Source organism: Dermacentor variabilis, chromosome 4 (assembly GCF_050947875.1).
Source record: "Dermacentor variabilis isolate Ectoservices chromosome 4, ASM5094787v1, whole genome shotgun sequence".
NCBI lineage: Eukaryota > Metazoa > Arthropoda > Arachnida > Ixodida > Ixodidae > Dermacentor > Dermacentor variabilis.
In genome coordinates, this window is record NC_134571.1 from 43477120 (window position 1) to 43499996 (window position 22877).

General features: G+C 52.5%; 1 protein-coding gene across 3 annotated transcripts in view; it reads right to left on the reverse strand.

The window, feature by feature from the left end:
• LOC142579031 (uncharacterized) overlaps nucleotides 1-22877 on the reverse strand; it is a 135903-nt gene that overhangs the window by 62830 nt on the left and 50196 nt on the right. For all 3 annotated transcript variants that reach the window (XM_075688825.1, XM_075688823.1, XM_075688824.1), the window contains one exon: nucleotides 8946-9105. In XM_075688825.1, coding sequence (XP_075544940.1) covers nucleotides 8946-9105 — 160 coding nt within the window. The remainder of the gene's footprint in view (nucleotides 1-8945; nucleotides 9106-22877) is intronic.

Sequence of the window (22877 nt, forward strand, 5' to 3'; positions counted from 1 at the left end):
CGCGCGTCTTCCTGCTTGCTTCGCACCTTTTCTCGGAGCCTTGGAAACGGATGATGCCGCAGCGGCCACTCGCGGCCCTCGGGGAAAGAGAAGGCGGCCCTCGCCTCCAACCCCCCCTTGCGCGCGCGATAACCCCGGCGGCCGGATTAAGCGCCGGCGGCGGCGACGCCGGCTAATCCGGAAGCGCTTTCTCGGCCGCACACCACTGATCGAGGCCGGCCGCGCGCGCTTCGCCGCAACCCGTGCAGCAATGAGGGGGAGGGGGGTGGGGGGAATCTGCAGGAACGGGCGATGGTGTCGTTCGGCTCTTCCCCCAAGCTGGCCAGAGGCCAGGCCGCCTTGGAAAGATCTTCAGGCCCACCAGCTCGACCGCCCGCAGCGGTTGCAGTGCCTCGCAGTTAACCTGAGATGTCTTTCAATGTTCTTTCACCGGAACAGATCGCGCAGACTTTCGTGCGGGTGCTCTGCTCCGACGGTGCCCCGCCATTAAATGCGAATGGAACTACGGTATTGAGATCGCGTTGAAGAAGTTGCGGTCACTGAACAAGTAGAGAGGTGGAACAAAGAAAACGTTTCGGATAATATATGACGGTTTTTACGGCCACATTAAGGCTGACAAGAGTGTCGTTCGGGTAGGTACTCGTTTGCTTCTGTGTGAACATGGCTCATGCTTCGATTTATGGTGCACAAATGATAAGGGAAGCTCCGAAACGCTTCTTGTCTCTCGACCGTTTGATTTGATCGGAGACAGCGTCGCTTCTCCAGCGGGACACCCAACAAGAAACACTTCGGTCAAATTCTTGACTTTGGCATCGTGTGCGTGTGTGTGTCCCCACCTCCGAGATTTTATTAATAAAGGTCGCACCAAATCGTGGTACCCGGCGTCAGGACGACTCGGTGGGAGCGCGCGTCGTCCGAGCTCCGTCATCCCTCGCGTCGTGCGGGCGGCGCGGTACGCCCGGCGTCGTCTCCTATCCAGGAAGTTATCCGTCCTCGTGCGAGCGGGCCCAGGTGTCCGGCCGGCGACTCGGAAGCCATCGGCGCGCGAGGGAGCGACGGCCGAGGCGGCGGCGGCGACAATCAGGGACCGCCCCCGCGGTGCTGCCCCATTAACGAGGCGTGACGACGTCCTTACGGCGTCCATTAGCGCAATCCACGCCGCCTCGAATGAAACGAGCGAGCGACCCCCATCTTCTCGCAGGGGTCACGCCGTGGCCCCTGCTCTTCTTTTTCCTCCGCCGCCATTGTGCGCGAGCAGGCGGACGCGGGAGTCGAACTTGCGAACCTCTCCAGTGGAAGCCGGGTGCCGTGATGGAAGGCCGCCGTAATGACGGTCGCTGCCCGAGCTTGCGCCGCTCGTCGTGAAGCACGCGGCGAAAGAGCAGCGGGCTGGCTGCAGCAGGGCCAACCCCCCCTCCTCCCCCCCCCCCTCCCGTGTACGCGCCACAACGGAAACGCGCCCGGAATGCCAGCGCCTGCTTTCTGCGTGCCGCCGACGGGACGACATGCCGCCGAGGCCGTCGTCTCTGGCTCCGTGCAGCGCGCTGCGGCATTCATTAAGCGGCCACGCGAGGTGACGCCGCGGTGACGCCTTTTGAGGTGACCGCAGAACCTCCCCGTCTAGCCGGAGGCACCGATCATCCGCGTGCAAGCTGCTCTTCGTGGTACCCACATCAGTCCGACACCGCTAACAACTTCTAAGGGCCGCAGCTCCGGTGAGAAGCGAGGTCGGTAGTGGTGGTGTGGTGACAAAGGCCGAAATGGGGGGGGGGGGGGGGTGACTTAAAGTGTCGTGAAAGCCGCCGATATTTTGCCGATATTGATGAGACACTCTTCCTACGGAAAAGAAACAGACCGAGGTTCGGCAGCCTACCACTTCCAACAGAGACGACCGCCGTAGCAATGGCCAATCGGGGACGCCATTTACCAATGAGAAGGTTCGCAAACACGGGTTGTGGCTGAAAACACCCAAGAGAATAATAAAGTTCTGGCCGCGTTAGCACGTGATATCTGCCAACTGCGGTCGACAAAGGGCGTCCTTGCGCCACTTCACGGAAGTGGTGCTCTGGATCGGCTGTATACAGCAGAGTCTTTTCGCATTGACAGACTCTGGCTGTAGTCATTCTGCTTTCAATAGAGAGTCTCATATACCGGTAACCGGGGGGACCTGCCATGAATGTCCGGCATCAAAGTAGCGAGCTCAAGGAACGCAGCGCGACGCACGTGTGTTAGACAAAGCGATCGAAGCCGTGATTCCTGTCTACGAAGAAAGCGCCTTCTGCTATAACCCGTTTCGCATCATTTAATTACACGTCGCTCTTGGGCTTACGGTAAGCAGTGCGGGAACGCGCGTCGTACAAGGAAAGTCTGCACATGATTGTCCGAAATAAACAAACTTTAAAAAGAAAAACATAGAAATGAACGAAGCGTCCGCCCTGCCGCCGACCCAATTGCCGCACTTTTGAGTGCCGCAAGTAGGAACTGTTGCGACACTTCGGAAGCTGATATTTCACCTGCTTTCTCCCTTTCTTATGTGTATTAAGTCGACTCGATAGCTAGAGCTTTGGCGAGTTCAGAGGGCACTGCGGAGCGACTCGCCAGAGCGAGCGTCGGGTACAACTCAGTGGCCGGCACCAGCGGCCCGAGTCGCAGCATACGATGTGAGCGACCTGGCTTGGATATTCTTGAGAATATACACTCGCAGCGAGACCTTTCACCGTGGCCAATACGCAGCCCGAGAATTCGTTTTCATAAATCATTACTCTGACAGGTAAAATATATGGGGTGTGCCTTCAGTACGCGTCTGAAAGGTCTTCCTCGACCAGGGAAACGGCACGTGACACACGAAGTGTCGCCTTTGCGTTATCCGAATGGATCAGGCCCAAAGTTTCCAATAATGGCACGCACGTAACCAAGGATACGCGGTGAAAGCAGCTTCGTGCGGACCAACTCGGGGACAAACCGTTCTTCGTAATGTCAACATTTGGGAACACGAGAGTTGTTTTCTTCCTCAGCATGTATCAACATTGCGAGCCGATCAGGGACCACCGATAGCCTCGACGAGCTGGGTATATATCAGTCTTGGTACCCACAGCGCACCAACGAAACAGTGTACGTGGGCCACGCGCCTACGTATAGTGGGGTCGATCGCATGCGGCTCATCGATTGAGTGACCCTCTTTTTATGCCCCAAACCTGTACATCTCGGCTATGAAGAACGCAGTATATAGTGGAAGGAGCAAAATTAATTGGCCGCCTGCGGTTACTTAACGTGCACCGAAAGTTAAATTCTAACCCAGGCTTTTGAACAGGAAAGCGCGTGCTCCGCGGCAGGGCATCGAACTGGCGACCACGAACAGAGAGCCTCGTGATACGCGTCACCACCGCAAAATAAGACTGGACGCAAGGAGAAGACACAGACACCCCAGACGCCGGACTGTACAACTGAAGTTTGTTTAACACAGGGCTTACACACTAAGGACAGGAACAATAACACCGTCGGTTCGAGGAGAGAGTCACAAACTACAGTCTGAGAGCGCAACAGCCGCCGACCGAATCTCGCCACGCATAGTTGCGCGACATGCGCGGCGTCGCGTCTTCGTTCGTTCGCGTCCGCGACGACGCGCGCTGCCGCGCTGCACGGAAGCGCGTCCGAAGCGCGGGATGAGCGCGCGCGCGCGGGCACGCCAGGGTCAGGCGGCCGCTCGCCTTGGACGACGCTCCTCGGCATCCCGATAAGAGGGCGGCAGATTTATGGCGCGCACCGTCGCACCCCCCCCCCCCCCTCTCCGAGGTGGCCCCCTTTTATTGGCCCATAGCGCCCCGTTCGTCCTTGCGCTTCCGCTTGGCAGTCCAGCGCCGACGCCGCGGTCATTAATTGCGCTCCAAATCCCGGGACCGGCCCGAGGTGAGCGCGTCCCCCCCCCCACCCCGTCGTGGGGGGAGATGGGGGTCAGAAAAACGTCGAAACGCCACCAAACGTTCGAAGGCGAAGCAGCGGCGCTTTAAATAAAGCAGAAAGAAGGATCGGGGCTCGGACGCGGCGCAGCCTCGCCGAGCTGCCGCCGCAGCGACCCTGCCGCCAGCGGGTCCGCCGACGCCGCCCGCTGTGCGCCGCCAAGCCAACGCCAGGCAGCGCGGTAGCGGCCACGGCGGTCCGCACTCCCTTATCGGCCCGCGTCATCGACACAGATGCTCGTTCGTGTCAAATGGCTCGGTCGGGAGCCGCGCGCTCGGTGTGCGTGCTCCGACCTGGACGTCGGGCCGCCGCGGGAGCGCGCGGCGCCCGTTATGCTCCCGCCGTTCGCGTCGAATTCCGTGCAGCGCAACCGAAGCTACGCGGATCGCGTCGGCCGAAAAGCAACGATAACGGGGAGAACGGCTGCACCACGTGCTGTCCACCGATAATCTTTCCGTTCGTGACACCCCTTGATCGGGGATGGACTATCGGTACACACAGCCATGATAATGCATGAGAGAGCCCTTGTGGAGGGGATGATAAGGAAGAGAACGATGAGACCAGTGTCTGCCGTTAATGATTCCGTTCGCGACACCGGTTGATTACGGATTGATTAGTAGTGCACTGTGGGCACAGTGAGATAGTGAAAGAACGCCCTTTACCTATAGGTTATCGCTCCTCATCAACGCGACGTGCCGCTTTGACTGTGCTGCACGGATTTAACGAGGCGGAGCACAGATCGCACCCCTGCTGCGAGGGGCTCAACCAAGCCAATCGATTACTTTCCTTTGAACCTTTCAGACGGCTTACAGCGCAAAGCACGCCGCTTGGAACTGGACGTGTTCTCGCGTTCGGTTACAGTTTACGCGCGGCTGTCTTCTGCTCTGCTGACGAGCCCGAGGTCGCGGGTCTGATTCCCGACAGCGGTGGCCGCATTAAGATTGGGGCATGAGCAAACGCTCATTGCTTTCGGCGCACGTTAAACCTTCAGCCCTGGATTCCTTTAATATTAGCGTAAGCAAGACACCAGAATTTAATTTAATTTAACTTAATTTAGAATTTAATTTAATTTAATTTAGCGTAAGCAAGACACCAGAAACCCGTTACAAGAAAAAAAACCAAGAAAAGAACAAGAGGAAAGTTTCACCGCATATTTAGTAGATGTGACGGATATGGCTTCGAATGACGTCGTCAGGTTATCCACGGTTATGAACAGACACCTAACTGCTCCTTGAAAACAATGGCGCTCTTGTTTATGTTCAAGAGACTGCGCGAAAGCGGGATGGGATTTTCGTCTGACGTAATGCTAGAATATAGTAAAAGCTCGCACGCCGCATAAGCTCCTGCGCCTCGTACGCTCAACTATATAGATATTCTTCGAAAAAGCTACTCGAACGGATCTTCAGCGTCTATTTAATCAGGCAAGTGGGCTACGGTCACAAGCTATATGTTAGGTTAGGTTAACCACGTTCATTTTATCATTTTTCCATCTTATCTAAGAAGAATCTCTACAAATGGATATCCAATGTAGAACTTCGCAATTTATAGAGGATATAATGGTTCGAACACAGTACAGTTCGACAATGTTCAACTTAAAAACCACTTAAGTGCATGCAATGCTTTCAAAACGCCCTTTAGAAAGCAAGGAGAAAAGGCGACTATATCGAATAAGAAATTTTGAAACATAATTAATGCACTACATACACATTAAGATTTTCGATTCGATACAGTAGGGTGACCTTTTCACTATATGAACACTGTGCAATAATCACTCGTCTTTTTAAGGTATTTATCTTCTGAACTTACTTTACTCATTTTTGCGCAAGCCGCGTACAGTTCTTGGCTCCGGAACCAGACAGAGACGCCGTGTTCTAATGAACGATGAGGACCGAAAAGTACGAAAACATTTCGGTAATATTTTTTCCCTTTATTTATTTATTGAGGTTTTACGTGCCAAAACCACGATCTGATTACGAGAGACGCTGTAGCGGGGGGTCTCCGGATAAATTTTGACCACCAGGGGATCATTAACGTGCTCCCAATGCACGGGACATGGACGTTTTTGCATTTCGCGCCCATCGAAATGCGGCAGCCGCGTCCGGGATTTGATCCCGCGACCTCGTGCTTAGCAGCGCAACACCAGAGCCGATACCGCGGCGGGCAACATGTAGCTGAAGCGAGAAGAAAACAACGCCAGGCGCTTAATCTTCATTTAAAGTTGTTTAGAACAACACCGGTGGCTGTGCAGTGTGATCCCGCTGTCAAGAAGACGCCCCCAAAGTGCGGGCTCTCAAATTTCGCCGGCGCTAAGCTGCGAGAGAGCCGGCAGAAGTCACGTCAATGCACTGGACTGAGGTGGCAGCGCCGCGACAAGCGCGAGTGATCTGCTGCAAAGCCGGGCGATCGCGCAACTGCCAGAGGGCAAAATCTGCACCTGCTGCACACTCGTGTGCTCCCTTTAACAGTGGACCGCCCTGTACACGTGCTCTACGTGTTACATAGAGTGATCGCGAAGTATAGTCCCGAAACTCGCGTCGCCTCGTCCGTGGAGAGACGGCAACTGCGACCGCCCCGCAAAGTACTGGGCCTTTTTTTTTTTTTTCCGCACTTGTTTCCAGTCCTACTCATGCCACGTGCGCCAAACTGATCAAAATCGCAAAAAAAAAAAGTTGGCCATAAAGATATCCTCCGCGCGCTCGCGCATACATACGCTCCCGTTTCCAGCACGTTTCGGCCGCGATCCGCCCCTATGTTTCGCGAACAGAACATCGCGTATGTACGCGATCGGCAACGACGCTTCGCGGCACATAAGCAGGAAGACAGTCGTAGGCCGAGACACGACCGCTGCGCGCACCGATATTCAGGCCGAAATACGAGGAACTGCGCGGCCTCGCTGGGGGGAAAACGAGCGGTCAGCATAGACCACCGCCAGCAGGGCCCCGGACTCGAAGAAATTAATTCGAGTTCGCCGTCACTGCGGCGACGACGACGACCCGAACTGGTTCCCGGTCTAACAACCGGGTGCAGTATCGACGCCGCGGGTGGGGAAGCGCGCGGGTGTTTATGCTTCATTGCGTGTTCTATACTGCGCGGTCGCGGTAGCGGGGTTGTAAATTTTGCGCAGGAAAAGGACACTAAATAAAAAAAAATAAGACAGAGAGATGTGCGGTCGACGATTGCAAGAGGTAGAGCAACGGCGTTTCCGTAACGCCCATACTCCGTTTCGCGAGAATAAAAATAAAAATGTGGCACTGGAGTGAGGAGTTACGGTGTGCCCACGGCACTCGAGACGGTGCTCAAGACTGAACTGAACAGCGGCCACTCTGGCTGAGAGAATCGGGCGGTGTGGAAGCAAGTGATCCATTAACTCACTAAGACTGGCTGATTTCCGACAACAACAAAAACATCAATGTGTTCTTCGCGTAAAACTGCGGCTCAAAGGAACTGTGACGTTGGGTTCGGGTTCTCTCTTGCACATTGGTTGTCTCGCAGTATGTTTTCTTTCTAATAAACCACCTCCTCAAGCGCACGTTCACGTTCGCGAGCTAGCAAGCGGCAGGTAGTACGCGTCTTGGCAAGCCTCTGAGCTGCCTTATTGTGTGCACCAAGATTTTGGTGCACACTTCTTAAATTTCTTTCCGCACTTTTTGCATCGTTATTTGCGCGATCAGACATACGACACGCAGGAGCTTCAAACGAGACACAAACCAGCGCAAACACTATGTACAAGTACACTCATGTATGGCTAGTAAAAATTTGCGTGGTTGACATCTCGGAGGCACATATGACACATAGGAGGCCTCAGACAAGAGACTTCACGAACCAGTGCAAACTATAAGCATAGCTAGCTATCGCAATAAAATACCAATGCCGGGAGAAATGAAAGCACCGAGCACGGTAACTCCATCGCTGCATTGCGCGTACCTTAGCAATCCAGCGGCCGTAAACTAAATGTACTACAGTTAGATGCATAGGCGTAAAAGTGCGAGAGAAGGAGAGAACGAATGGCAACGTTATTCGTGGGCGGGCCACAAATTCAGGCATCCGGCTCGGAGCAGACACCAGGCGACGCGCTTGCCACAGTTCGCGAGCCGCTGTGGATCGTGACTGCTTGAATACTGAGGTGTTTTTCTTTAGGGCGGACGAAACTTTAAATTCAGAACTTCGCCGACAGATCGCAGGACTACACTCGCCGGACGCCTTTCTGTAGCAAAAAAAGAATAAAGAAAGAAAGAAACAAAGCCACAGGAGCTTATCTTCTGCACATGTATTACCGCGCCAAGTCTTTCGGCAGCACTTTCTTTTTGGGCGTTATTTGGCGCAGATACTGCCCTAGCGGCAGTTTGCTATACTCACGGCGGTTTTGCATTTGCCAAAACGCGAAAGAGTAAAGTTGAAAAGATAAAAAGCTAAGCTGTGACACTGAGTAGACTGAGTAGCGATTTCTCTCTCTCATTTCACCATAAGTGCTGTAGTATATGACGTTTGAGTTTTCAGTTCACGCTGCTTAAGCAAAAGCGACTTAGACTTTGAGACTACTTTCAGCAGTACTGTCACGCATGCGCTTCGTCTCTCTCTCTCTCTCTCTCTCTCTCTCTCTCTCTCTCTCTCTCTCTCTCTCTCTCTCTCTCTCTCTCTCTCTCTCTCTCTCTCTCTCTCTCTCTCTCTCTCTCTCTCTCTCTCTCTCTCTCTCTCTCTCACACACACACACACACACACACACACACACACACACAACAAGGCGCAGCGCTGCCACTTATACAGTGCTTTTTGAGTGGAGTCCACGCATGGTCCCAACAGTCCAGAGGGCATTGTGGCGATGGCCAGGCAGCTCGCGTACGGCGTAGAGATTAGATTCTTTTTTTTTTTTTTTTTTTTTCAGAAAGGGCACCAGGCTATGCGTTTGGTCCAGGGCGCCAATGCGAGGACGTCCACACTGCTCGCGGCGTCGGTGGTGGAGCGACAGAAGTTGTGCAACTCGCACTCACCATTGTTGAGGTCCGGCGACGGTGGCGAGGAAGGCGGCGACGAAGGCGGCGTTGGCTGCTCGTCCAGCGGCAGCCCCCGGCCGGAGGAGGCCGCCGACGACCTGCTCCGGCTGTTCAGCGAGAGGTCCACCGGCTCCAGCTGGATCGGAGCGCACGCCGCCTGCGACGAGAAGCACAAGCGCGATCGGAACACGGCCATGCAGCTCGCGACTCGCTCAGCGCGTCATTCGCGCGAGCCCTCGTTTCTCATGGAATAAAAAAGAAAGAGAGAGACAGAAACTATCCGAGGGATGATTGAACAGGGTCGAGCGATAGGTTTCTGGTAGACCTGTGAAATAAGCTGATGGGCATAGTTATTGGTTATCTCCCTTGGTTGATTGCTATAAGGCGCATGGATGCTCTGGCATTGCACGCCTCCAAGAACGGCCCGCGCTACAAGCCACGTTAAAGCCCTTGCGAGGACACGCACAGTACACTGGTATCAGGAACGGCCCACCAAGTCCCCACATTTGCTTACACGGCCTCCGAGATCGGCCCAGCTTTGAGTGCATTGGCTCTAGATTAGCGCCAGTGTACTGGTCCGGAAAGACCTCCACGCAAAATGCGAGAGCGAGAGACAGCGCTTTCGCGCGAACCGCATTGCAAATTTCGAGGAGTTCTTTTCACATGTCAGCGATTACGCTGATGCTAAGCTTGTTCTTGCTTGCTGCGAGAACAAATGACACATGTAAAAGCTTTTCCAGCGTAATGTCATTGGCTTCAAATTGACTGGTGTATATACCCAGTGTTCATAAAGCGCAGAGTAAGACAAGATTGAAATATTTTTTTTGAAAGTTCAAGATATTTGCAGCGGCGGACGTTGTATAAATCAATCACGAATTGATGACATAATTAACTGAGATATGCTAATTACCCATTTCACATACAACTTGAAGGAAACGTCGTAATTTCAATACAGAAGCTAGCCAGATAATAAAGCCCATCCACAGACATAATCTGCTTAGCACCAACTTCGACAAATACGTCGTCAAAATCAGTGGCAAAATTCATTGCTGTTCTAGTCAACACTTATCAGCAATGTACCTTCTTCGTAGAACTAATAAGAAAGTAAGAATACCTCAATCTGTCCCATCGATCAATGCGCCCCATCTAAAGCAGTCAATATAATAAAAGACGCCACTTCTACAAAAAAAAAAAAAAAGTTATGCGTTGAAATGTATCTACAAGTCCTCTCGCCGCGGGAAGTGGCGGCGAGAAGCTACAAGTCCAGAGCCATATGCGGGCGAGTGATAAGCGCAATTCAATTCGTACGAGCCAAAGCAAATGCCACTGGTCGTCTTCCGCATAATTCGACAAAAGAGGCCTGACTGGCTGTCTCGTCGTCCTTACGGAAAAGGGTTATTGCCCGTTCTACAATTCTCTCTCTCTCTCTATCTATCTATCTATCTATCTATCTATCTATCTATCTATCTATCTATCTATCTATCTATCTATCTATCTATCTATCTATCTATCTATCTATCTATCTATCTCGACTTGCACTAAGGGCGATGCTAGCTCACCCCTTTATAAAGAAGGATTCCTTCCATCTATCGGCTTATTCATTCCCATCACAGACAGCGCGCCAAAAAGCTGCACGACCAGTGAAAGCCAGTCTCTCCTTTCCGTAGTTTAAGTTACGTTGGCGCCAACTCGATCTTCGCTCATTAAAATCGGCGGCCGCGCGAAGAGGCGTCGGCAGCTCGAGTCGAGATAGTTTCTCCGCGACGGCGTCCCCGCGCGACAGCCCAGGCGAACTGCCGACTGTATATACGTATCCCACACACGCACCGGCGGCGGAGGGGACCCGACCTCACGCGCCATCTGGCAAAGGTACACTACCACAAGGTGAGCTGCGTGCTGTATGTACCGGCGCAGGCGTGGCGCGCCTCGGCGGGGCGGGGTGGCTCGGGCGATACGGGCGCGACCGCAGCCGAGGGAAGAAGAAGAGGAGGCGGCAGAGCAACCGCGGCGAGCAGCCGCCTCGGCGGAGAAAGGCCGCCGAGCAGAACCTGAAGCGAGAGGAGAGCGCCCGCGGGATGGTGCCGCCAAAGGTCGTGGCCCGAAGACGTGCCCGGAATGGCGACGCCAGCGACGACGCCGCAAGCCCCGAAGGACGCCTAATCCGCGTATTTATTCCGCAGGCCCGCTTATCGGCCACGTAGGCCCCCCGCGCACGGGGGGACCGCGCCTCTTGTCACCGCGCCACCGCTGCAGAGCCATGCCCGGGCCACCCTACCGCTGCACTGTGCAGCCGCCTCCCCTCGGGGCGCAGCAAGGCGCAATGCTGTGACGCAACGGACACACAGGGCTGTGCGAACGCGTATACTCCTGCTCCGTCTCTCTCTCTCGTACAGCACATCGTGCAGAGCCATTGCGAATGAACAGATGCCGATAAAGAGTGAAGCGGTTTCTTTTTAAGGTCGCCATCAACGACGGCCAGTACTGCGCGGCCTTAGCCGCACAGGGACGAAACCGCTACTTCCTTGTGCACCCCGCGTGCGCGATGCGCGCGCAGGCGGAGGACCCGCGCGCCGACGCGCAGGAAAACCCGCTCCGCGCTCGCGGCGCCATCGCGTGCCTTGGGCGCCGCCGGGCATTTCCATACACTGTCGCCGAGCGTACGCGCGAAAGCGTCAAGCGCCGCTCCCGGCCCGGTGTGCGGAGAGCAGGTGCGCGCACACTTCGCGTGCCTTCGGTCACACGCCGTCGGTCCGGAAGCTCACGCGTTGTTGCTGCAAGCCCTTCTTCCGCGATATGAAATTACAAATGTCGGGGCACACTTCAAACGGCGCAGCGAGAAGTACCGTTACCGTAGCTGGGCGATCAATAAAAAGTCGCAGTTTCGCCCGAGAGTCGAAGCATCGATTGCGATAGGAAATTAGAAGACAGCTTACGAAGTAAGGATAGTAGTTTTTCTAGGCAGTATAAACGTGCAAACATTCGCTTACTAACTAAATTAACAAGGATGGTGCCACGCGCGCTCAAGCAAACATGAACGCATCTCACTCGATGGCCACGGAAACACGCTGTCAAAACGCTGGAGTGAGGAAGCGCGGCAGCAGCAGCGAGCGAATTGACCTTCGTGCTGTCTCTCGCTTCAACGCGAACTAAGCGGTGAAAAGAGCGCGCACGAAGCTATCAGCACTCGGCGTACTCTGTACCCATCGCAGATCGCTTTCAAGATAGGGCCCGCGCCATACGCAGCAGCCGACGGAGTAAAATGCACCCTCTCCCTCACTTCCCCCGGTGCCTTGCGCGCGACGGAAGACGGCGCGCTTCCTCCCCGCTTTCCTTCCGGCGTGCGCGAGATTGAGCCAACATCGTCGGCTCACCCTCGCACGCTTTCACTCGCACATATAGCGTACGGCGCATCGGCGACGACGTTATCTCCCTTGGACTTTACACGGAGCATCACGGCGACGGCGACGGCATAAATGCGCCTAAGGGGTCGATATAATTACTATCGCAATAAAGCAAGAGAAATGAACTAGAGGGCTCCCGCTACACGGAGCGTTTCCAAGAGCGTGAAGCCACTGGCGTCGCGTCAAGAGGTCTGACGTTAGCTGAGATAATTGCTGGTACTCAGAGCGATGCAAGGTTATACAAGCTCGGCTGCTCTTAGAGAAAAAACGAAGCAGAAGTAAGAGGGAGGAGCGCGAGAGCACGCTCAAGGGTGGCGGTGACTCAAGTCGTGAGTTAATTAACCTGCATCGCGTCGCGATAATTAACTAAACGTGACGCCTGGCTCATGCCAGAGAAAACGCTCTATCTGGTCCGGAGTCGACTGCGGCAGAAAAAACTCAGCAATAAGGCGATAATAAAGAACAATGGTCAAATGGTACAAGAATTAGCAGCGCTTCCATTTTCCCATGATGTGTGTTTTCCTTTAAGCGTTACGTAATGTTTCTTCGCGAGCATGTTGAGATGATTCAAAACATCAACGACTGTTTCAAAATGACAAAAAGAAATTAAACATGCTAAATGGGGGTATTTCACATCTCGAAGCTTTATAAATGGTATTTCAGCGAACCCTTTCTTTTCTTTTTTTATTTGCCTGCGGCAGACAGCACAATTCTAGTTCATTCTAGTTCTAGTTCTAATTCTAGTTCGAAGATACGGACATTACTTGTGCAAAAAATTGATATGTATAACCGGCTAATTAAGCAAAATCACTAGTTAGCTTTCTAACTAACTACCTTATGGCACATATTGAAATTTACAAATTTTAGCGGGTGAGACTGCCAGGCATATCCAATCGAAAATAATTGTGTGGATGACACCATTTACGAGATAAGCGCCGTCAAACTTGCGGTAGCATGCACACTTGCTGAATGCGCGTGTGCACGGTAAAAACGTCGTTTTATGCATTGAAGCGCGAAAGTACTGTTGAAACTCGAATTAACGAAGTGACTACCACGACCGAATTATTTCTTTAAATTGGGAAGTTAGTAAAATCGAGAAAGGAATTTTTCGGTCCTTGGAAATCTAAAGCTGTAACGGTAGCAACGCGCGAAGAGTACCGCTGCATGTATTTGCCGCTAATCCACCTATCTGTCGGATAAGCCATGAAATAACGAAAGCAACCACCGCCGCCCCTATACTGATGCGGTGTTGAGTCGGCTGTTCCGCGCATGGGCGCAGCGTGCAGCCTCGTCAAAGTAAAGCTAAGGCCGTGACATAGGGCACCCAGATGTTTTAACGCGACAGCTTTAGAGCGCACGCTCGAAGATGAACCCGTCTGCATCAAAATTAGGAAGAAATCACCGCTTTTTTTTACTCATTCATTTCACGAAAAACTTCGTTAAATCGAGTTCGGCCAAGTTTGTTTCGTTAATTCGGGTTGTGGATAACATTGAACCTTATGGGTATCTGCCGGGGAATGTAAATTCCTTCGTTAGACCGGGAACTTCGTAAATTAGGGTTTCGTTAGATCGAGTTGTAACTGCCATGGAACTGAAACGCCAATGCATTTCTCCGCAAAGTTCGGGCGTTAATATCTCGAAACTATTGTCGTCCTGACAATTCGTTCCAAGTGGATCCGAACTCCCCGGCTAGAATTTGTAAATTGCAATACGTGCCATAAGGTAACAATATCAAAAAAAACTTTTTCGAAAGTGTTTGCTGAAACACCCCGTATATACCGGGTCATGAGACACGCCGCAGTCTACAAACCGAAGGTTCAAGTCTTCGAACATCTGGTACTCTTCGACGCGCATCTAAACTTCAGTATAAACGAGCACGTACACTGTAAAACAATTGACACCCTAAAAAGTGAAAAAAGGTGTAAATATGTCTATAACTTACACCCTTAGGGTGTTATCTATATAATGGACACCCTAAGGGTGCGAGTTATAGACACATTTACACCCTTTTTATCATTTAGGGTGTAAATTATTTTACAGTGTAGGCGTTCCTTTCGGCCGCGGTAGCCAAGCACCAAAGGCGCGACCTTACGATCTGGCGCAGAACGGCACAGCCACCCAGCCATAAAGGAGAGAGTAGCATTTAATGCATACAAGCAGTTGCGTTTGCCAGAAAGCCTCGCTTGCGTCAGTATCGCTCATCCGGTGTGAGAGCGCACTTCGCGTTGCCAGAACGCAGAAGCGACACACGCGGAAGTCGTGGGTTTATCCCTTTGCCTACGCGGTGCTGTCTTTGCGCTGCTTTCGTTCCAAGGTTATCAACATACATAATTTCCGCCATGGGTATAGTCACACCCAACGGCGAGAAGGACTGGATGCTCTGTATTACACAGATGGCATCTTTTTCTTAAAAAAAGAAACAGAAAAAATAAAACCATTCGATAAAAGCAGAAAATATTCTGTGCCATTCACACTGCATCCAGGAGTGCTATACTTCTTATCATCGTCAAATTCCGCAATACTGGTAAATGTACGGCCCCGTTGAGACATTGAGCCAATTAGAGAGGGCGCTGTCGCCCCGCGAGCCAGTCAGATACTACAAAAACGGCGAATTCCAGAATATGGTGGAATGATCTCAGTGTTCAGAAATGCACCCCTGTTGGTGTGCCGATGATGACGATGACGACGACGACGTACGCGCATTTATGGCCATATGCGGGAAGGGGAGAGACCTAGCAATCTCGTGCTTTCCACATCACTCCTCCTGACCCCGCTGTTGATACATGAAAGTAGAGCAATGTACAAAAACCCATGCAGAACTCACATTTTGAAAACCATGAACACGCAAAACATTGTTCGAAAACTCCGGGCGACTATTCGGTGCTTCTGTGACATCGCGCGCGGGTCCCGTGATCTTCTCACGGACGGACGGACATATATATATATATATATATGCTTGTGCGGACTCTTTATTGACAAGAGTAGCACTCTGGGTTAATATGGGGGGCCAGGGGAAACCGGGACCGCGGTATAATGCAGTGATCGCTTCCGCTCGATTTCATGCCGCTCTTACCGTCAACAGTTCACGGTCGGCTGTTCCCGTTGATAACGCGGGCGGAGCGCGGCTCTGACCACTGACGGAGAACGAAATGTTCCGCGGTCCAGGCGTGGGAGTCGATGGAAAGGGAGTAAGCAATGTCACGTCGAGGTGGAAGCAGAACAGCTCCGAACCGCAAGTCAGATCGAAAGTACAGCGGAACCGACCGAACACAACCGAACAGCTAGGTGTAGGGGTTCGCTATCTGCCGAGCCGAGCAACCCCCTCGACGCTGTCGTAAAGCCGCGAAGTCATGGGCTCGCGCCACTTGGGCCGCGCGGAGCCAGCCAGATGCGGGAAGAGCAAGATCGCCCTCCGCGAGCCACCACCGGGCGGCCGGCGACCGAACCGCGCCCAGGCGAGCGGGCGATGCTCGGCGGGGGCGGAAGCGCCGAGCCGCGCCTTCGCGAGACTGCGCTCCGCCTGGCTCCCACGTGAGGACGACGAACGCAGCGCCCACTCTCTCTCTCGCGGGCAGCGAGCGAGTTGGCACGCGCGTCGTGCACGAGATGAGGACGTGGCGAGATCGACCGCAGAACGGCAGCTGTTGCAACACAACTGTTTTTTTTTTTTTTTTTTTTTTTGCCTCGCGTGACAACTGTGCGAGTGCGCCGTTACACATCGCAAAAGCGCGTTGGCAGAACTGAAAATGTTTGCTCCGGCCGGAGAAATCTACCGCTGAGTAGATATCAACGCACTATACAGCAGAGATGGAATCGGAAAGCTCACTATAAAGGTCGTTGCTTTCGCGGTACCCAGTCATACATTGATTAAGTAGAAAAGGAGCGTAAGTTCCCCTGCCACCCGATGAGTGTCGACTGTGGCGCTGTAACCACATGGTCTCTGCGTTACGATACGAGGGACCGAGATTAGATAGATAGATAGATAGATAGATAGATAGATAGATAGATAGATAGATAGATAGATAGATAGATAGATAGATAGATAGATAGATAGATAGATAGATAGATAGATAGTGTCTTTGGGTTCGTATTATATGTGAAGTTTTGCTGTAGACGGTTCACGTGCCTGTGCATATCTATTGAAATAATACAGGGGCTGTCTACTGGCACGTTGTCGATCGCTTTAGCAGCTAAAATATTCTATGCATTCTTCCTTTCGTCTACAGGTAATATTTAGGAACCCGCGAAAAGTAGTTCACTAAGAGTGGGAAGCCGCAACATTACGAACCGATCAGCAGACACCTTATTCTCATATATTACAGATGAGCTTCTAAAGACGTCTCTAAACAATCGCAAATTAAGTTATTTGCGTAAGCCAATTACCGCGTGTAACGAATTGCCTCAAGTCCTACATAACGTAGGTACACACAGCAGCAGAAGCAGCGCCGAGGTACATAGTATCGCGAGAAGTGCATCGCCTTCATCAATCAAGGCCCGAACGGCCCGGGACGGCGTCGTTTGTCTCACGCAGCGCGTACGAGTGTGGCCTGCGCTGAATCGCGGGACGCTCCCGATTACGCGCGCTCGCCTATTACCTCGCGCGCGGTCGGAGACGGAGCGCGCGAACCGCCCAGTTATCTTCCAACGTTCCGCTTCGCGAGAACCGTGCAATACCTGCGAAGGCTGCGCATGGCTAGGCGTCGGCCAGCGTCACGGCTTAGAGGTGTTACTCGCACGTGCACGGCCGATTCGGCGATGCCTCCAGCTCTGAACTCACTTAGGCGGCATTCGCACCAGTCAGATCGAAGGAGGTCGCGTGACCGACCGCGAGTGGCGACAAAGGTGCGAATAATGGCGACCGATGTTCACACCGGCAAACGCGAGCCGTTGGTCGTCGCAACTGAATTGTCTCGCCATCATGTGCGCGCCATTCACGTCCGCTCGCACCGCCGTGGATAGCTGCGTAAAATAGACGTACGCCAGCGCGTATATACCGACGCCCCCCTCTCCTTCGCCGTTGATTGGTCCAGCAGCTCAGCGACTGCAGTCGCGGAGCTGCAAAATCGGTCGGTGAGCGACTACACGAAATTAGTCGATTTTTCGACCAAAGCGGCTGTTCGCGACCATCGCTTAGCGAGAAACTTGGTCGCGCGACGTCTGCGCGACTCGCGGGTGTGAGCGCCGCCGCCACCTTCACGACGACGACGTGATGGCGGCGGCGTTGTGTTTTTCGTGCCGTCCACGGCACGAAAAACACAACGACGACCACGGACACACAGTTAACCTCGCTAACCTCGCCATCTGCGCCTAACTCGACGGGAGGCAGGGGCAGCGGTATACTGACGGGGCAGACGGATGGAGCGAACCCGCTTTCAAGCTCAACCCTGTAACGCCCGCTACGTTGTCGGAGGCCTCAAAATTCCAATTTAATATCGGCAGGAGAAGTCGGCCAAAACAGCGCGTCTCTAGCCTGCAAGTACTCCTCACTGGCATAGGGGCAGAGACAGGGAGAAAGGTAAATAGCAAATGATCATGCTATATCATGCTATAATGGTAGAAACACTGGAAAAGGGGTTTGTGGTAGTTTACGCGTAACAGAATTATATTTCTTGGTGCGTTAAAATTACAATCCGACGCTATCATGTCTGTAGCTTGTGTTTAGGTCGCACATTACGATTATTCTGACGCATTTTAGTTTGAGGAATTGAATTCGTTCAGTAACGCCTCTGCGCCCCACGGAGAGTCTGCGTGGTTGTAGTTCGGAATGATTTTTCGCGATACGACGTCGACGCCGGATTTTCTGCGACACCGGGCCCTTTATTATGCCGCGTTAAAACCGGAAGTGGCGTGTGCTTCTTTCAGCGTGAACTGTGAAGAAGCCGCCCATCACTGAGGGCGAGCAAATAGATCGAAAAAGCCCTATACACGTCACTCTAGGGCAGCACTCATTAAACATTATGTTGCGGACGTAACGTTCTTGAAGCGATCGGCTCTGGTTAGTTGGCGGTCGCAAACAAAAAAGGCTTAAAAATTTAAAGGAACATAGACTCAATCTATAGGATGCCTTTTGCCAACATTTACGTTACCAACATGACCTAACCATGCAAAGGTGCATTAAAATCTGCGACGATCCGCTACGGCGGCTATGGCGTTGCGATACTGAGCACACGGTCTCGGGTTCGATTCACGGTAGCCGAGGCCTCATTCTGATGGGGGCAGAATGCAAAAGCCCTCGTGAACCGTGCTTCGGGCGCACGTTAAGAACACTCCACATTTTTATTTTATCTTTTTTTTGTCTGTGACGTTCCACTGAGTGGGAAATATATACGCTTCACACTCCGCAGCAGGATTCTATCTGTAAGAATGCAACTGGACGAGGCACTATGTATGGGCTTTACGCTGCTAGCGTACAAATACTTTCTGATGTACTTAGAGACATGAAAAAAGAAACAGACGATACGATGCTGTGGTTTGTTCACCGAATTGATCACGCACTAAAACCGCACAGCCAGTGAGTTCTGCGGCTAAGGTCAGGCTTTGCGCCCCAATTCTGGTTGCCTTCAGGGCGTTCTCTGCAGCAGCAGCATGCAGCAAACTGGCCGCGACGACGAGGGCTGCAGTCCGTCCTTATCACGACTTTCGTTTCCTGTCGCACGATGCGCCTCATGCAGGCCGGACTTCTTCTTCACACGCGCCAAAAGGACGAGTTCCGCACGGTCGGACCAGCACGAGACGCCGGCGGGCAACACGAAAAACGGGTTTTTCCTCGCGTTATCACGCCGTTCGTGTCCCAGAGTGTCGCTACGTGCATCTCAACCACATCACTACCAGATAGAAACCTGTCGAAACTCTCGTGCATTTAGTCGACAGAGTTTCCCTAAATACCTGCCGCACCGCATCAGCTCGGTATTAATGCTGACTTCGCGTGCAACGCTGGCGCATATTCAGAATCCACAGTTACGAAGTTTGTTTCCTTAGATTCTGGCAAGTGGAGCAGAACTGACTGGCTCTGCATCTGTCCTCGCTACTACGACCGGCGACTGCTACTCCGCGCCGCGCTATATGTAGATCATCAGAATTCCAAAATTATTCACGGTGACAAACGGCACTTGAACCATGGCCCACAAGTAAGTCTCAAGGCCAACGGCGATGCGTTCATTTATGCAGTTATTGTAATCGACAGACCTCCTCAATGAGCGACTGTAGTTTCGATGTACGCGTGCGAACGCAGCGACCGCCTTTTCCCAAGCGTAGGGTAGCAAACCGAAGGTGCTTCTCGTCGACCACCTTACATTTGCTTCCCCCTTTCTTCTTCCCTCTCTCCTTCAATTGTCGCGAATGTTTCAGCGCAGATAATTGTGGAAGCGAGTCACGAGAAACCGCGATCTTATTGGTGCAGACGTGGTTGCTGAAGAGTTCTAAGCTGGCTGGTGGGCTACATTTCGCCCAATTAAAAAAAGAGATAAAATACAGTAAAGAAAGAAAAAGTTCAGCAAACCTACGCAAACTCTTAGTTTGCATGCATCAAGAACAGCATCACACCGCTGAGAGCAAATCCCTAAAGGCACCCAGCGACTTCCAAATGAAACAATTTTAGCTACGCTGAATTCTTCAAAGAAACCATTCCAGTCTACAAAAGCTTGAGGAACGTTTGAAACGTCTGGAAGGCTCTCCGTTCGTTTTCCACACACATGTACAGCCTTCGTCAAAAGAAACGAAGCTATTGCGCGCATGACCATACAGTTGAATCCGGGGTGCCGAGTCGTCTCCGGAGCTCAGTTGAGCGCAGATACATGCCTCATCGAGTTGCGAACATTTGCTCCTGTATGCTTTTCTTCCTCAGGCTGCCAGCTAGGGCCTCAGAAAGCAAGGCACTGTTCTTCGTGCTATCGTAATAACTTTCTTTCCTGTTTTCTGCCTTGCCGTTCTTGCAAATCTCCGCAGACTTTTCTGTTTCTCCGTCTTTTGCATCCAATTTACCGTCTCTTTCTCTCCCTTTTTTGCTGACATGGTGGCTGGCTCAAGCAACCACCACCGACGGCCAAGAACACCTGGCTGATTCCCCAGGGCTCGATAGCACTACGGAACTCATCCAGCGAGGCTGTGCGGACGACTCCCGTGTTTTAGACTACGGCGAGCAAACGGGTTCGCGTTTCTCTTGCGCGTGTAGTGTAAGGCGCGCTTGAGTCCCAGCAAAACGCACGCAAAGTTTAGGTTCTCGCGTACATACGCAAGCTGCCTGCTACCCCTTCCTTGCCTTCTCCGAGCATTCCGTCGACATGTTCCAGCTTCTGCCTTTCAAAAATGGCTCCCTGACTGTCGGTAGACGCCCGTCCCGTTCCTGCAGGAACATCAGCGGAGGGGGATACGCCAGGGAGAGAGGCACGCGTGGTCATCGGTCCCCGCGCTCATTTCTGTTCGGCCGCCGCGCCGGATGCGGCGGGGTCCGCGCGGGGTCAGAAAACGCGCCGCAAAAAAAAAAAAAAAAAAAAAAAAAAAAGAGGTCGTCGTTGTCCCGGGAGCGGTCGCATGCACGCAGGGCCCCGAAGGGGTGGCGAGGTCCAACAAAAGGGCGCCCCCGACCCGAGGGCCCCCATCTGGCGACCCCGAAGAATGGTCGCCTTCCACCCTCGGCGCCGGCAGCCATGCAGCCTTGACGGTGCACGTGCACAGGCACAAGGTAAAGGAGGGGGGGGGGGGACGTCAAGCTCCGTGCAAAACGAAAGCAAGGGGAGGCGGAGTTCGGAAAGGTGAAGGGGGGGGGGGGATGTCGGGGGGGTCTGTACCAGATGGGGCGCTGAGAGCCCTTGGGGCTACGTTAGGCCAAGGCACGCGCCTCTGTGGCTCGCACGCGCACGGAGCCCTGCAGTATGCGCAGCCGTCTGCTCAGTTTTTCACGAGGTTGCAGAATCACTCACCACCGCACACAGGTTCGCCAGGTGCACAGGCGCTCGGCTATACGGAAAGCCTGCTGTCGCTGCTTTTTAATAGCGAGGAAAAAAGAATGGGATGCTCGGCATGGGCCCACTGAAGCGCGCTCTATCGCCAAATTAAAGCCAGAAGCAAGAAAAACCGCAGGGTTTCTCTAAACACGAGAAAAGACGCAGACAGAAATAAGAACGAAAACCTTACGAAAATACTGGCCTGGGCTCGGCCGGGGACGATCAGGTGCGCTCCCCTGCGCGCGAGAATTTTTCGAAATCACGACGACGTCGGCAAGGCGGCGGTAATCGGTGGAGGCTTCCGTGCACGGGCAAGCCGACGCGTGACCCTTCGGCTGTTAAAGTAAACACAGCCATCAACGCACTCGCGAGCTCGCAGGGACCTAACTACCACGTTTGAGAGCGTCTGCGTCAGCCACCCTTCGTTCGCAACGACAGAAGAAGGGATCGTATTCGTGAACTGACACCTAGACCTGAGCAGTAGGGGCGCGCGAATAGTGATTTTTGAGAACGAATCGAATGTGAATCGAATAGTGCCAGAAGCGAATCGAATAGTTTTCTAATATTTTTCGGATAACGAACAGCCGTTACCACAATTAAAACGATTTTCACATCCTAGCATTCTTAAAGTTAGCAAGTTTCTGTTATTACATAGTACGTTATGAAGCATTGTTTATTAAGGGCGAAAATGGAGCATTAGGAGCAAACAAGTAGTTTGTTCGCGTGCATGGGTCTCTTCAGAGAGTGCAAATGATCGCTGCATAGCCTGTAAAGTATGGCTACTTAAGCGACGTAGCCTTCTCCCCTACACATGTTCTCGTCTTATGTCTATACTAAGCCCGCGGGGGTAAAAATTTACCGCATTTTTCCTCCAATTTTATGTTTATTTGGGCATAGTTGACGTTTTAAAATGTTCGGAAAGTATTCGAAAGATACTCGCATTAACGAATAGTGACTATTCGATTCGAAAACCTAGCCGAATAGGAAACTATTCGATTCGTTATTCGAAAATTTCGAATATTCGCACACTCCTACTGAGCAGACAACTTTAAAAGGCGTGTGGAGGGGGTTGTACTGGTTGATGAGCTGAGTTAAAAAAAAAAGAAAGGTTTTATGCTCACTTGCGTCCCTTATAGAATTTGTAGGGTAGCCAGCTGGGCGAGACCTTGGTTAATCTACCTGTCTTTCCCTCTCTCTCTTTCTCTCTCTCTCTCGTGAAATATCTACCTTTTTTTTTTTTTCAAATAAGACCTTGAAAACGGGCATATAACTTTTTTGAGCGCTTCTAGTCGCACTAACAGCTTCCCTTTAAAAGGCGGGTTCCTTCCCTCAAAAAGAGAGGAAAGAGGGATCTACGGATCAAGCGGGGACTTGCTAGTTGTGAGGATTGACTCGAACGTGGCGATGGCTTGGCGCCCGCTCTAAATTGAACGCCGTCCCGTTTTCTGTGCGACCGTGCCGTAAAGAAAAAAGAGGACTCCAAGCCCTTGTCTTCTCCTTGGACAGTATTGGGGCGCCTGCCGCTAATGATGGCGATTGTAGTGACATCGAGACAAACGCCACGGCAATGGCCGACAGCGAAGGTC